The sequence below is a fragment of the Alternaria viburni genome, assembly GCF_023758015.1.
Source record: "Alternaria viburni strain BMP 2772 chromosome Unknown scaffold_18, whole genome shotgun sequence".
Lineage (NCBI taxonomy): Eukaryota > Fungi > Ascomycota > Dothideomycetes > Pleosporales > Pleosporaceae > Alternaria > Alternaria viburni.
Genome location: NW_026055787.1, coordinates 230,381 through 245,706, shown reverse-complemented (window position 1 = coordinate 245,706; position 15,326 = coordinate 230,381). Strand labels below are relative to the sequence as shown.

General features: G+C 54.3%; 4 protein-coding genes across 4 annotated transcripts; 2 read left to right on the top strand and 2 right to left on the bottom strand.

The window, feature by feature from the left end:
* Positions 1-271: 271 nt before the first annotated feature.
* J4E79_007939 (uncharacterized protein) lies at positions 272-3,710 on the bottom strand (the record flags this gene model as incomplete). Its single annotated transcript, XM_049356801.1, has 4 exons — positions 272-998; positions 1,046-2,563; positions 2,637-3,580; positions 3,627-3,710. The coding sequence occupies 4 exons, from the start codon at positions 3,708-3,710 to the stop codon at positions 272-274; spliced, it is 3,273 nt and encodes a 1,090-aa protein (XP_049208648.1).
* Positions 3,711-4,355: 645 nt separating this feature from the next.
* On the top strand, positions 4,356-5,629 carry J4E79_007938 (uncharacterized protein; the record flags this gene model as incomplete). Its single annotated transcript, XM_049356800.1, has 2 exons — positions 4,356-4,565; positions 4,625-5,629. The coding sequence occupies 2 exons, from the start codon at positions 4,356-4,358 to the stop codon at positions 5,627-5,629; spliced, it is 1,215 nt and encodes a 404-aa protein (XP_049208647.1).
* A 3,057-nt stretch (positions 5,630-8,686) lies between these two features.
* On the top strand, positions 8,687-10,720 carry J4E79_007937 (uncharacterized protein; the record flags this gene model as incomplete). The annotated part of the gene is made up of 3 exons (XM_049356799.1): positions 8,687-9,316; positions 9,432-10,676; positions 10,706-10,720. 3 exons carry the CDS (start codon positions 8,687-8,689, stop codon positions 10,718-10,720), a joined length of 1,890 nt encoding a protein of 629 aa, XP_049208646.1.
* Positions 10,721-11,545: 825 nt separating this feature from the next.
* J4E79_007936 (uncharacterized protein) lies at positions 11,546-14,610 on the bottom strand (the record flags this gene model as incomplete). Its single annotated transcript, XM_049356798.1, has 4 exons — positions 11,546-13,321; positions 13,372-14,396; positions 14,476-14,544; positions 14,595-14,610. 4 exons carry the CDS (start codon positions 14,608-14,610, stop codon positions 11,546-11,548), a joined length of 2,886 nt encoding a protein of 961 aa, XP_049208645.1.
* Between the last annotated feature and the right edge of the window lie 716 nt (positions 14,611-15,326).

Genomic DNA, 15,326 nt, shown 5'->3' with positions numbered 1-15,326 from the left:
AGGCGGCACCATGCCTACTGCGTACGTCTTTTTCGATGGTAAAGAATGAGTGGGATACAAGTGAGGAAGGTATGAAGGGTCTCTGGGGCTTTTATACCTGCCAGGTGGTATCTGTACGCTGGCAACACATCACGTGCGCCTCATCGACTACGACAGATTCTGGAATGGTTTATCATGTCGTTTGCCATCATCGTCACCATTGTCCTTTTTCGAACCACACTCTGGTTTGGTCTCATATCCTCAATGTTCCTTCTATACCTACAAGACCAGACTATCTCTTCAACGTCTTCTGCTTCTCCGCATCGACAACTACCTTCTCGCCCGCAACCCTCAATCCCTTCCTCCTTCTGACCTTATCTACGTATCGCTTGGCGACATTCTCTCGGTCCGCCAACTCACCCAGATCCTCGAGCTGATCTTCGGTGAACGGCACCCAGAAAGGGTCTTCGTCCAGCATCTCAAATCCAGCGAAGCGCAATTGCGGGCTAGCAGATCCAGAACTGCGTTTCCTGATCTCATCGCTGAAGCCGAAAGATTCCGCGACGGGGAGAAGCGCATTGATAGTGAAAGTCTGCGATCCAGTGGTAGATGCGGAGGAAGTAGATGAGAGTGTTTCGGACAGAATGGTTCCGCGGCGGCGCGTCAAGACTGCGTAGACGCGACCGAGGACGTCGGTGGAGGCTTGAATCTCGCAGCTGTACATTGCGAGAAGCATGCGAGGTGACCAGTCCAGGAAGCCTTGGTGAATCGATGAGCGTACGGCTTTGATGACTTCACCTGTCAAGCGACCGCGGTCCTGTGCACTCTCGTCATCGGGGATGTTGAGTATGACGTCCTCAAGGAAGACGGCGATGCCTTGGACAGGCTCGGCGCAACAGGGGCCTTGCGCGGTGGCAAGCTGGAATGCATATGAGATTGTAGAAGAGAAGGTGCGTGCGGAAATGGTGCGATCAGCGGGATTGTCTGCGTCGGCGTCTGGGGATGTTGATTCGCGGAGCCTGCAAAGAGTTAGCAATGAAGTGAAGACATAGACAGGTGTACGCACGCTCTGCCACAAATCCCATCCTTGGTCGCGTCGACGAGGATGTTCGGTCCTATCCTACGAGGCCCAAATGCTGTGATCTTCTCAATGACTTCGGTCCAGATTTCCTTCTGTCCCTTTGCCTCTGCGAACGCTTCCTTGAGCTGCTTCTTGAACTCCTCGAAACTCAGACTCTGTCCGATTTCGCGCTGTTCTGCTTCTTGTATACCATCGTCCTCGACGCCATGTACATGATGTGGAGCATGTTCTCCTTCGTCTTCGGCTCGTCGATCAGAATACAGCTTCTTAATAGCACCTGCATTCTTCCCCAGGAATTCGGTGACGCTGGCTGGTAGTGGCCGGACTCGAAGGCGTACAGAAACGTGCTTGCTAGCTGTCTCGCCAACAACAGTTCCTCGTGGTAGGTTGGGGTCCTTTGGCGGGTTCATCTCTGTTGCAGCCACGATGGACTCTCGGTATGGTACGATGGGCTCACCAGCCTGGATCTCGCACTTGGCGAATCGCTCTTTGAGGTCCTTCAGGCATCGCTCAAGATGCAACTCACCGGCTGTCAAGATGACATGCTCTCCACTTGGCAGCTGCTCATACTCTGCGCATGGGTCACTCTGAACGAGGAGCTTTAGACCCTTGATCATTTTGTCTAGATCGTAGGGGTTCTCGGGTTCGAGCGCAACACGCACAATAGGCTCTGAACCCATCTGAACCCCAGCAAGATTGAGCGATCCAGGAAGCTGAGAACATAGCGTCCCCGACTTCAAGATGTGACCCTCGAGCCCACCGATACCGAAAACGACACCAGCGGGGACAGTTGTGAGAGGCTCTAAGCCTCGCCCCATCATCAGATATAGCGCAGTGATCTTGACCTTCTGCGGCTCCGGAGCGGCGTGTGGGTTGGCTGGGGTAAACTTCGGGCCGAGGACGTAGACTTCATCGCCGACACTCAGAGTACCGGAGAAGATACGTGCGAATCCGATGAGATGCTCGGCTTCTACGTCCGGCTCTGGTGTCTCTTCGACAGGCGTCTCAGTCTCGCCGATGGCGGCAGAGCTCAGAGCGTCGGTGACACTACCGACCTCAGCATCCTCACCGTTGGCGATAGCCTGCTGCCGGGCGATCTCTGCTCTCTTCTTTCGCCCCATCTCCCTGGCTTCTTCAGCCGTGAGCGCACCACCCCTTCGTTTGTTCTGTGGTAGTTCGCTGGAGGGTATGGAGATCATCTTGCTGACGTAGGCTACGACAGGATCGTTCTTGGAGGCCTTGAAACTGGTCATGGCGTCGCGCACCTCTGGAGCAACGTAGTCGGCACCCGGAGAACTGTCGATGAGTTCAGGCATGCGCTCGGATTGCGCTTTCGAGGGTGGAGGCAGGTATTCGGTGACGGAGACTAGTAAGGCGGTCGATAGCGGAAGCCAAGCTGCGAAAAGTGCCATTAGGAGTGCGCGCGGATCGCGCGAGCGCATGATATGTGCTGGAAGATTAAGGTTGAGCGATTTGGTAATCTTCTCAACCAAAGCAGGATCTCTGTAATGGAAAGTATAAGTATATTGCTATGATACATGCAGACAAATCACGCAAGGGAAGGAAATCCACGCACCCCTTCCCGTTGTTACCTCCTGTGGTGGCCTCGTATACGGCCCATATGTTGTCTAGGACGAGCTGAACGAACATGGGCTTGAGGTGGCGGCCCTTGAGATGCTTGGAGCTGAGTACGCGCTTCGTCTTGGGGTCTAGGTAGAAGTCGCCCCAGAGTACCTTTTCGAGGATGGAGCGCTTGATGCCTAATTTCTTCTCGTACAGGCTGGCGAACTGTCTTACCGTAAATGCCCAGCCGTCGATGGCACTGCCGAAAATCACATTGTTCTTCTCGGGGGCGAAATATATGTCCTCGTCATCCTTTTCCTCGTACTCAGCGGGCGTGTTGGTGGTGTCTATGCTGTCGCCGTTTTCTAGTATGGATGAGGATCGCGTGTCAGTCTTCTCAGCTGCAGCATTTAGTCTCTCTTCCATCTTCTCGCGCCATCGGAGGTCATCTTCCATGCGCTCGCCTTGGTAGAAGCTGCCCATGACGGCGTTTACCTGTTCGAGCAGTTTGCTCAGATGTGTATATGCCTCTCCAGGGCTCATCTTCAGTTCTGTGATTAGCCTGTCCATCTTGTTGATGACGAGCAAGGGCTTCAGCTTCTCTATCCATGTCTGTCGCAGGACTGTGACAGTCTGACTACACACGCCTTCGACGGCGTCTACGAGCACGACAGCGCCATCGCAGAGACGTGATGCTGTAGAGACCTCGTAACTGAAATCTATGTGTCCGGGCGAGTCTATGAGGTTGATCAAAAATTCCTTTTGCTCTGGCTGTGCTTCGGGCGCAGACCGTCGCAGCAGGGAAAAGTATAGCGAGATGGCAGACGACTCCATGGTGATGCCGCGCAGCTGCTCGTCGGGTCTCGAGTCGAGGTAGCGAATCTTGCCGGCGAGTTTGGGGGAGATGATGCCGTTGGTGGCGATGAGGGCGTCGGTGAGGGACGTTTTGCCATGGTCCTGCTGCATTCAGCACATGTCGCCGTCACGCGGACAGTCAACGTACCACGTGAGCGAGGATGCAAATGTTCCTGATACCATCAGCCGCCTGCTGCAGCGACACCAGCTTGTCGCTCGGAACGACGGGCATCCTGGGCGAGCGTGGTCGAGACTCGGAGCTAAAACTGCTGAGGCGGTTGTCGTGTTTCGCGTGTCGATGTGACCCAGTCGGGCGCGGGGAGGGCCGTCTCGCTGCAGATCAGAGGCGCGCAGGCCAGAAAGGGCAAATTGGAGGGGTGGAGGGGATGCAGCAGTGGTTGAGGTTACAGATTCGTTGTGTGGTTTGGGATCAATGGGCGTTGAAGATTTGGATGAAACAGAGGCGCTACCACCCCGCCGCGTCACTATGGCTCATGGGCAAGCTGCACCCTGACATCAGACCCTGCTGACGGCGACAGACGCCCAACGGCCACCCTGCGGTCGCGTCGCATCGCGTGCGTGTTAGTCGTGGGATCATCGTCGCCGGTCTTTTGTTTGACCTCACCACTGCGACTCGGGCCTTGGTGCTGGCCACGTCCTTATAGCCTGTGCGCCTGCCGTTGCTGGTGTGGTTCGTGCCTGCCCCATGCCCATGCATCGCCCCTGTCGCCCTTGCCGATCTTGAATAACAGTTTGGATATAACGACCGCGCTCGAGCACCGCAACGCCCCTATAGCCTCCCGCCTGCCTGCCTTCACCCATACGTACCACTATCGACCCCGCCTGCCTGTCCGTGAATGTGACTCCCACCGCCGACATGGCAGCGACACTGGACGGCCAGCACACGCCCGCCAAACCCGTGGCCATCCGCTCTGCTGGCATGAAGCTGGACCCGCCCCATATACAGAGCCTCAAGATTGCGAATGCCAGCGTCGACATCATGTCGCCCGTCAACCAGAACGGCTGCTTCGAGTTCGACCGCATCATCAAGGCCGGCACCGTCGTGAAGCGCACGCGCAAGACAAAGGCACGCATGCACGCACGCTGCCGACAGGCACGCCATGACGTCTACTAACACGTGCACAGCAATGGAAGCCCGTCTACCTCGTCCTGCGCCCCAACTGCCTCTCCATCTACAAGGACAAGGACGAGACGAAGCTGCGCCACCAGATCAACCTCTCCGAGATCACGGCCGTCGCGCGCCAGCGGGACTCGAAGAAGAAGATGGAGCATGTCTTTGGCATCTTCTCGCCCGCCCGCAACTACCACCTCGGCGCAACCACCGACAAGGACGCCCAGGAGTGGGTGCACCTCATACGCACCGAGGCGCGCATCGGCGAGCACGAGGCCGAGATGACTGTCATGAGCCCGACCACCGGGAGGAAGACGTTTTCAGGCTTCGGTCGCGCGGCCAGAGAAAACATCGTCTCCAGCTCCTCCGAGACAGAGCCGAGGCCCTCGACCTCCATCGCCCCGGAGCACATGCACAGCGCCCGGCGTCCATCGCAAGCCCTCAACTACTCCGGCGGCGAGCGCGGCTCCATCTCCGACTTCGACTTCTCCGACACCAACCAAGCCTCCGCCCAGTCTCTCCCGCGCACGCCGCAGACACAGCGCAATGCGAGCCAGCAGAGCAACATCGGCGCCACCCCCACCAACGAGCGCGTAGTCTACCACGGCTGGCTATATGTCCTCAAGTCCAAAGGCGGCGTGCGCCAGTGGAAGAAGATCTGGGTGGTTCTGCGGCCAAGGTGCCTTGCCTTTTACAAAAACGACGACGAATACTCCGCGACCCATATCATTCCCTTTTCCAGCATCATCGATGCTGTCGACATAGACCCAGTCTCGCGAAGCAAGCAGTACTGCATGCAGGTCATATCTGAGGAGAAGAACTACAAATTCTGCGCTTCCAATGAAGACTCGCTGGCCAAATGGCTCGGCGCGTTCAAGAGCTTGCTGGTCAAGAAGAAGGAGTTACCACAGACACGCATACAGCAGGCGACCCCCACCGCCATCAACACGCAGCAGCAACCCCAATCGTTCTTGCCGTCACCCATCGCGCCAGCTCAGCAGCCTCTCACAATTAGATGACCACCGCTCAACATACCCGACATTTACTCTGACAACAATTGTACATACGCTGGCACACGTATACCCTCACCAACCGACCTTCCACCGCCACCACTAATCGCGCAAACATTCTCTAACTCTATCTCCTTACGATACCATCACGATTTACGACTTAGCCTTACCGCCGCCCATTGACGGGGCCCTTTGATACCAGTTGGATACTTTTGCTCGACGATATTGGATATTGCAGCATGTTCCTTCGCAGATTGTTTCCTTTGTCCAGACTTGTCTCATGTTGTCGTCAACAGTAGTAGCTTTTGTAATATGCTTGTCACCCTTGACCTGGGCTTGAATTCAAATCTCATAACTATGTTTGATGACTTCGCGATTTTCCGTGTGATAGGACAACTGCCACAACTTTTGGCTCTTGACTTTACGATCAGACTGATGGAGAACACATGTTCGAGGCATGGCGGGACGGCGCGCTTGCCCCTCTTACGACCAATCAGGATGGCACGATAGCTGTCCAAATCTGACGCTAGGCTGGAGTCGAGCTGAACCCCGGAGAGGCTGAGGTCTTCATCTGCAACTGCATGCACATATTAGCGTCTGACTCTCACTCTTCCTTCAGCTCAGCTTTTGGCCCCCACACATCATGTCTGCCTTGCCTTCTTCTCGTCGCCTCTCCCATGCCGTCGCAATCCCGCCCGCCAACTTCCAGATTACCTATCTATGGAGGGCCAAACGCAAGATTCGGAAGCCACGCCGCGTCTCCCACGTCAGTATCAGGCTGAGGTGCGCGAAGCTTCCGTTGATGAGCTTGCGCATGATGATTTGTATGGGGGCGGAAACCAGCCCCGACACGTATCGTTGAGCGAGGCTCCTGACGCAGAAAACTCCCAATGGATAGCCGACTACTTCACCGAGGAGCCCATCGATTTTGCTCAAGAGCTTCAATCGACCAGCGCGGGGCATCAGCAACCCTCTACCACGCGCAACGATGGTCGTTCAGGGAGGAATTACCGGCGACCGTCACGACCCCAGCCACGAAACACTTCACGTGTGGAGCCTGGGACGAATAGTTCTAGAAACGAACCGGCGCTCAGATTTGAGCTCCCGCGCCGGGTCTCAACTCCCGAAGAATCAGAAAGCAGTATTATCACCGAAGACTCTAGTGAGAGCGAGTCATGGTCATTGAGCAGCGAAGAGGAGACGCCTCCGAGAGAGTCCCCTCTTTTACAGCCCAACCGCTATGCGATGCATCCAGTGGACATCGAGGGCAACAGGCTCTCATTTCAGGTGCAGACCAAGCCTTCGAGCAGCAGCATCGCCTTAAGTGAAGAATCTGATAAACCCGAAAACAAGGAGGGCCTCGGAGCAGAGAAGAAGGAACCGGGAGACAAGAATCTGGAGATACGGAGAATCACCAGAGCAATGCCGATCGAATCTGGCGCCCAGAACATGCTTCAAATCCACACTCTACCAAGTCTGGCGAGCCCTCGATTGCGGACAAGCATAGCAACAACATGGTACCACCTCAATGGTAGTCATCTCGACTTTGACCGCTTCGAAAACGTCTGCCTCAATATCCCACGTTTGTCTGACCGCCTCCAGGCCCTTACCCGCGAGGTCTTGTTGAAACTGCGAGGCGAAAAGACTAGGCCATTTGTAGGCGGTAGATTCATCGAGCCAGGGACCGTTCTTCGAGCCGACGAATCCGATCCAACAGACACCCAGTCCGTGATTTTCAGCTGCGTACCTTACTTCAGTCTCCAACAGGTTGTAAAGCCTACTACTGGGCAAGAAGATTCACTGTTCTCTCCACGTACCTTGATGCAGGCTTTGTATCCGTATGAATCTGTTCGTGAAAGAGATGAGGAACAATCATACAGGAGGTTTGGCAATGATCCGATGAATAACATCGTTCATGTCCCCAGCCTGTGGATCATCAACATTGGATCTACTGCTATTGTGACATACGGACACGAAATTCTGCCTACAGCGATGAAAAATTCGATCGGCATTGTTGAAGAAGATATTAGGCTTCTTGGCAGGCAGAGCATCACAAAGAACACTCTGACCAAGGTTCACATCACCAATCGCGACGGGAGCAGCCTCATATATCCCATAGGTGATTTCAGATCCTATTTCCAGCTGGAATCGCGAATTGTCCACAGCAATCCTTCTCTCGAGGGGCCTCTTGTTGGCGAAGGGATCAACTTGAAAGTCGAGGATGTGGATGGGGCTACTATAGCCGGGGCCGGGAACTGGAAAAACATCGTCTCTCGAGCAGTCCAGCTTGTCTCGATCACCATTACAATTCCATACGACCAGATACGTGACGGAAGAGATGAAGAAGCTTCGACCGCAGAACCAGCGGCTGTCGGCCCCCCAACGTGTGTTCCGCCCTTCTTTCACTGGTTGCAGTCTAAGACCAACGATCTCTCTCATAGAAGTGGGAAGCCGGTAGTACTCGGTACCACGGGGAAAGACCGGTCCATCGCCTGCCTGGACTACGTGGAGAAGCTCATGACGTCGAGGTCTCTTGTTCGTTCAACCAGTCCTGTAGAAGATGCTTTCACCTCAACCAACTACTACCACTCCTTGCCTGAGACGGTATGTGAAGGCGTTTCCACGCGACGGTCCGAATTACAGGAGCTTGTCAAAGCAACGCCTCTACCAGAGTCGGGTTCCATAAACCACAAGATGATTGTCACCACTCATTGCCGTAAGATTTTGACAAGATCAGTCGAGTTTCTCGACACTGTCTGCAAAACTTTAGGTCTTTTCGTAGATGACCTAGATAGTAGCAGCATGCTTCGAAAGCTATCAGGCGCACTGCAAAACATCCATCAGCAAGTAACGACCATTGCGCAACGTGGAGCGGTTGAGCCCGACCCAGAGGAATACACGAACTCTGATTGGAAACACCCTGACATGCTGAACAACCGTATCTGGTCCATCCGCACCTCCGCTTGGGAAGTTCCATCTTCACTCCCAGAATCCAGGAAAACACTGCAAAGGTCGATTCAGCGTTGTATAAGATGCAGACGCCCATTTAGTAGCGCAACATCTGCAATGAAACATCTTGTGCGACATGTGGAGAAATATTCGGCTGGGACTGCACATCCTGACGCTGAGATACCGAGTTTCGAACAACTGCAAGACTGGATAATCAATTCCGTACAATACCGGCGCGAACTGACGAATGCGAGCGCTTTGGTGATTCTTACACATGCTAGTGAGATTGCCAAAGACTTTCTAGTTCGAGCCAAAGAGCTTGCCGAGGGTGTTCAGAATGAGGATGGACAGTTATCGTCATTGTATACGTTGCCGCAAGAATTGATTCACGCATTTCAAAAGATTGTGATTTACTACCTGGCGATCGAGCGAGCTTTGCACGAGAACGAAAAGACGTATGGACTCGACCCTCGGTTTCAGGACTCTCGCAAGCTTACAAACGATCCATACTCATCGAGAGATGTCGAAGTACTCAGACGCTTTGGTTTCCAGGCGCGACGATCCCTGCGCAAAGCTCGGTTTCTGTTCTGCGACATGGGTAGACCCGAGTTACCATTGAACCTTCGCAAGCATCTTTCCCTGGGACCAGAATATGTGTCTCTATGGTTTATGAGAAGGTTGCTGATGAAGCCTCTCGAGCAGTCCAAGACTATCGGCGACATGTATCATGTGTACGTCTCCAAGGTTGTAAGTACATTCAATGTCCACACTACATCTCCGAGAGAAGTGGGGAGCTATACACGCTTCGACAGCAGCGAGAATACGAGGTGATGTATTCTTAGACTTTACTAACATGTGCTAGCAATTCGAAATCAACCACAGACCAAGCAAGCGCCTTCTGCGCGCCATCAATTTGATTCAAGAAGAGTTGCAAGTCTTACAGCTAGTAAACACCTGGCAAACCAATCTGGTACGAAATTATCTGGAGGTCATCGATGACAGCACATATGAGAAGCTAAGCCCATCTCGTCGGGCTATGTATCTTTACGAGGAAGCTCTGGGAAGGGCCTGCCTAGAACACCTTTCCCTAGTTCGGCTAGATTACGTTGATCTAATGCGACGTTGCGCCCCGCTCTCCGATCGCACGAAACAGATCTTGGAGATCAACGAAGAAGATCATGGAAAGGCTATCATGGTCTTCACGGTCGTTACAGTCATCTTTTTGCCATTGTCATTCGTTACAAGCTACTTCGGTATGAATGCCTCTGACATCAGAGACATGGACGAAACACAAGCTGTCTTCTGGAGTGTTGCCATACCACTAACCTGCGTCACTGTAGGCTCTTGCTTACTGATCGGTTATAATGGCGATAGCATACGGGACCTACTCTCGTCCATGTATCGCAAAACGATGAGAAAAGAGAGAGACACAGTGGAAGCCGCTAGTATAACCGTTGCGCAACGCCAAGGGCCGTCCAAATCCAAGGGCGGTTTAGACAGTATCATTGACCCGTTTGGCGCAGCTTACGAAGTATTTCCTAGCCGACGGCGTGACCTATACAGAGCGAGTTATGGCGATGATGATTTTGACGAGTGGTATGTGCCAGACCACCCTATGAGCAAGTCCCCATATCTTTCTCAACCATATTCGTCTGGTGTTCCAGCGAAGGGACAACACTCATACGCCAGTCCGGCACCCCTAGCAATCGAAGCACGCCGGCAATCACTATACCCATACCCACATGTACCCGACAGAAGATCGTCACGTATGGACTACAAACGTTCACCATACATGCCTTACAAGGAAGCTGCGCCAGTCCGCCCTCGTCCACACCACATAATGAAGGGTCACTACGCCAATTCGAACGACCTGTTCAACCCATTCAGTCCGACCAGTCATGTCGATCCGTATGCAGATGGTGATCTTCGAAGCAGACTTAACATCTACGGTCATCCCATGTCTCATCTTCCACCTTACCCACCACCACGACGTATGTCAACAAAAGACACAACTACCCGCTCACGCTCGAGGTACTATGACGACGACGGCGACGGCGATGACGACGATGACGACGATGAATGGTTTGAACGCGGTGGCCGTGTTGAAGTAGGATCTAGATATGTACGACATGGCAGGTCACGGAGCGGTAGTTGGAGCCGTAGCCGAAGTCGAAGCCGGAGTCGCGACCGGTTCTACGAAAGAGCACCTGTGCGTCGCGTCCACTATGCAGATGAACCTGTAGAAAGTGTCAGACACCGCATCCCATCTGGGGACTCTTTTACATACGGCGCAGACAACGTTTCAGGCCGCCCACGAAGGGGAAGAGGGGAGGACCATGCGGGGCTTGAAGAAGAGATGGAGAGGCTGAGAGAGGAGGCTGAGAGGGAAGGGAAATATCTGAAACGGCATAGGCATAGGTAGAAATTAGGTAAAGAACTTGCGGCAATTCAAATCTCGTTTTGGCCTAAAACCCAATGTTGATGTTTTCTCAAACGAAAAGAGTCATATTGTGCTTGGGTGAGGAAAATCATCTATTCCATAAGTGCTTTGATATGACCGTGACGTGACAGTCCAATCCGCAGTATGCGACCCGAGCGAGGTCCGTAGAAACCCACGATTGAGTATTTACAATTCTCACTAGAAGAAAGACGAACTAGTTTTAAACACCATTTAATTAACTATTACTACGGGAACACGGCAATAGCGACAAACTAGGAATTTTCGTTGACCAAAAGCTTTTGACAGCTTCAGGTCCGCCCCGGCAACCATCTCCCCATTACGGGCGCAATCGTCCTACACTACTCATAAACCGCCGAAAGCAAGAAAGAAGAACCAAGAAAACATGCTATTTGCTACTCATGTGCGCGTGCGCCGTGGCGCAATCGTGGTATCATCCATGATCAAAAGGTAGGAAAGTCGTAATCATGACTCGCAGCCCCAAGCATATCGGGTATCACTGGTCAACCAACAAACATCTAAACGCGACCCTGGAAGACGGGGTTCTGGTCACCGAAGGTAGTGTTATACTCGCCGGGAGCCGGGGCACCAGTGGGGTGAGCGGGATGAGTTGCTGAAGTAGTGGTGGCAGTAGGGTCGTTCAGACCAGTTGAACCAAGGCCAGTGGAGCCGAGGCCAGACGATCCAACAGGTGCGGCGGTGCCGGTGGTGTTGAAAGCATCGTCAACCTGAGTGCCGAAGCCTTGGGTGCCAGTGGTGGAAGGAACGCCGCCGGCGAGACCAGTAGCAGCAGCACCACCCATCAGACCCTGACCAGTGGTAACGCCTTGACCACCACCGAGGCCACCGGCGTTAGTGTATTGGCTGTCGTACTGGTTGGCGGATGGGTTGATGCCCTGCGAGGCTCCAAGACCGCGAGACTCCTCACTGGTGCTACCGTAGCCGCCTGCGCGACCGTGGGGCTTGCGAGTGACCTTGCCAACCTGAGGCAGGCTGGAAGTCTCCTTGGCGGAGCCGATAGAGAAGATGGGGCTCTCCCACTTCTCGCCCTTGCCGGCAAGCTCCTTGTACTCAGTAGCCTTGGAAGAGATACCGCCGGGTAGGGAGATGTTCTTGAAGATGGAGTCGTGCTGAGTAACAGCCATGTTGACCTGGGTGTCCTTGGTCTTCTCCTTGACCTGCTCCTTCTTCTGCTTGCCTTGCATGATGCGGTGCTGCATAGCAGAGGCGTAGCGCTGGTACATGTTCTGAATGTTCTGAGGGTCGGGGTTGCGCTTGGCCTCAGCCTCGGCGCGGTCAGCCTCAGTCTTGATGTCGAAGAGAAGGCCGTCAAGCTGGTTGGCGGAGTCCTTGATCTGCTTCTCCAAGACCTTCTGGATGACAGGACGCATGACCTTGAGAAGAAGGGGCTTGAACATGTTGAAGAGGAGCTTGTGGTTGCTCTTCTTCATCTTGATCTGAAGGTTTTTAATGTCAGACTCAACCTTGGTGACCTTGAAGAAGTGGGTCTGCGCGTTGTTCTCGCGGGCCTTGTCAGCTGTCTCCATCTCAACCTTGAAGCTGAAGCCGGAGCCACCCATGAAGATGTCCATAACACCCTTGTCGGTGATGGATGGGAAGCCTTGCTTGCGCTTGATGTAGTAGGAAACATCCCTGAGATCCATCTGTACACCCGAGACAGAGAGCATGACCTTGTTCTTGTTCTTGCTCGAGATGGACTTGCGTCCCCAGCGCCAGTAGTTGTCCGAGCCAAACTCCAAAGAGTTGGGAGCAAGGTTATCACCCTCGATGACGAGGTTCTCAACGACGGCGTCGACCATGGGGTCGCTGTATTCGATACGCGGGATCGGGACGTAACGGACGTTCTCGAAGATGGACGGGAGGATGACGTCGCTCAGGTCCTTGAGAAGGTGGGGCTTGAACACAGTCTGGCCGTTCTCATCTTGACCGAGGTCAAGGAAGAGCTTGTTGACAGACTCAGCGAACTGCTTGTTCTGCGGGTCAGCGTCGAACTGCTCGCCAACAAACTTGAACTCGTCAGCGATGCGGTCAGTGTGTCCACGGTAGCGGCCACGAAGGAGGCGGTGACCATCATCGTAGATCTGGTTCCACTCCTCGTTGCTACGGTCTTCGAGGATGAAGCCCTGCTGTTGGAGAGTCTTGCGGATGAACTGGTTGATGCGAGTGAACCAGTTCCTGAGCTCTGGATCCTGGTCGGCGTCCTTGTAGACCTGGTTGATGGACTCAATCAAGTCATCGAACGAGGTGTTGTTTGCAAAACGCTCAAGAAGAGTCTTCATGTTGGTCAGCCATTTGTTCTCCGAGAGGAAGCCTAAATGCGCACCTTGAGATCAGCTTCAGCAGTAGTTAGGGCATCGTTCTGATGCGCACCTTGAACAGAACCCTTGCCCTGCTGGCCAAGGTTCTTACCATGGCCGGAGTACTGCTCGGCGAGGTTGAGTAGGGTCTCGATGGCACGCTGGTAGTCCTGGTGGCCCTGAATCTCGACTACCATCTTCTTAAGACGCCAGATGGTCTGCTCGCGGCGCTCCTCAGGCATCTTGCCCTTGAGGTAGTTGTTCATCTGGTCGCGGCGGGCGCGGGCCATGTTCTTATCCTCCTCAGAAGTGTTCGCGTCAACCTTCTGCTTGGCAGCGTCGAGAGCACCACGGGCGTCGACGCCAGTGCTCTGGCCGGTCTGACCCTCGTGGGCGCCAAGTTGGGCGGTGTGCTGAGGGTCGCGCGAGCCATCAGGGTTAGCAGCCTGGTTGATGTCTTTGGCATGCTCCTTCAAGTCACCCTTGGCCTCGTCCTTGTTCTTGTTGCCGAAAGGCAGACTGCTCTTAGCTTGATTGCGAAGGTTCTCGCGGTTCAGGTCGGAGGTGTCGTGCCAAGTGTTGTCCTCAGCAGGCTCATCTAGCTTGTTGAGACGGTCTTCTGAGGGCTTGACCTTGTTGGCGGTGTTCTGGGCGGCATCGCCAGCCATGTCACGGAGCAGAACAGTGGCATCTGAAAGCAACTTCCTGAACTGGCCGTTGGAAATGAGGAGGGTACCGAGAGTCCGTAGACCATCAAGCGCCTCGTTTCCGTGCTGCTTCGCTGTGTCCTTATCAACAGGGGCATTGGGGAGGGCGGCGCTGTTGCCACCGAGGTGCTCTGCCTGCCAGATGAAGTCCTGGAGGAGGTTGCCCTCGTTCTTGGTGAGTAGTAGGATCTTGGCCTGCTCGATGACCTTCTTGAGGTCGGTCACCAGATGCTGACCCTCGCTCGACAGCTTCTTGGATGGTGAGTTGAGCGACCTGTGGGCCAGCGCGGAGTTGAGCGCGACATCGATTTGCTGGTTGGAGGGGACCTTTCCGTTAGAGAAGGCTAGTTGTGGTCAGCGCTTGTTTACATTTGCGTGTGCGACGCGAAGGGCATCGACGCGCCATTGCACGTGTTCACATACCCTCGAAGATGCCGTACAGCTGTAGCTTGTTGTTGACGTCCTTCTCCTTCTGCTTCAAGTCCACCGGACCTGCAGTCTGTTAGCAATGTTTGGGGGCAAAGCGGGGTAGCTAGACATACGATTTACGGAACTCATGGTGTAGGACTGCTTCTGTGGGTATCAAGGTGGGGTATCAAAATGCAGACGCAGAGCTGAAAACAATGGAGGTAGGGTGGATGGGTATTTCGAGGGGATGGGTATCAAAGTGGTTTGTGTGGGAGGGAGGCGGGTGAGGGCAGAAAGCAGCTTTGTATTTGGGCTGGCTGGGTAACACGCGCGATTGCAGCAACTACGTCACTGCGTCGTAGCTTGCCGCTTGCGAAGAGCCTGGACTTGGAACAGCGACCGACCACGACCAACTTGCCTGACCCCGCGACTACCGGCCACCATTTTCCCGCTGCCAGCGATCGAATTCCGCGGACACGCTCACAGAGCGCGGCGGCCCAGTTCCCTGACGATGTGCCGTCCAATGCCACAACTGTCCACGTTTTGCCTGGGGCACGAGGCCTGCCACGCCCAAACGAGGTCGCCCTGGCCTGTATGACGGAGCCTCTAGGTATGTTTGGGGGTTCGATCGGCGCCAGGTTTCCCAAAGGATGCCAAAACATGTGTCCCGCTTGCGTCATGGGTAATTCGACAGCGCCACAGCAATCTCGATTCCGTCTGATGCGAAGTGTGGCGCCGCCCAGCCTAGCAAACTCTTCCCTGCATGTATCAGACAACCCCGTTTCTTGCGGACTTCCTGCTTGCACACGCCTTCTCACCCCCTCGCGGAGTCCGTGATGCTCTCCTTTCCTGTCGCTCTGTCTAGT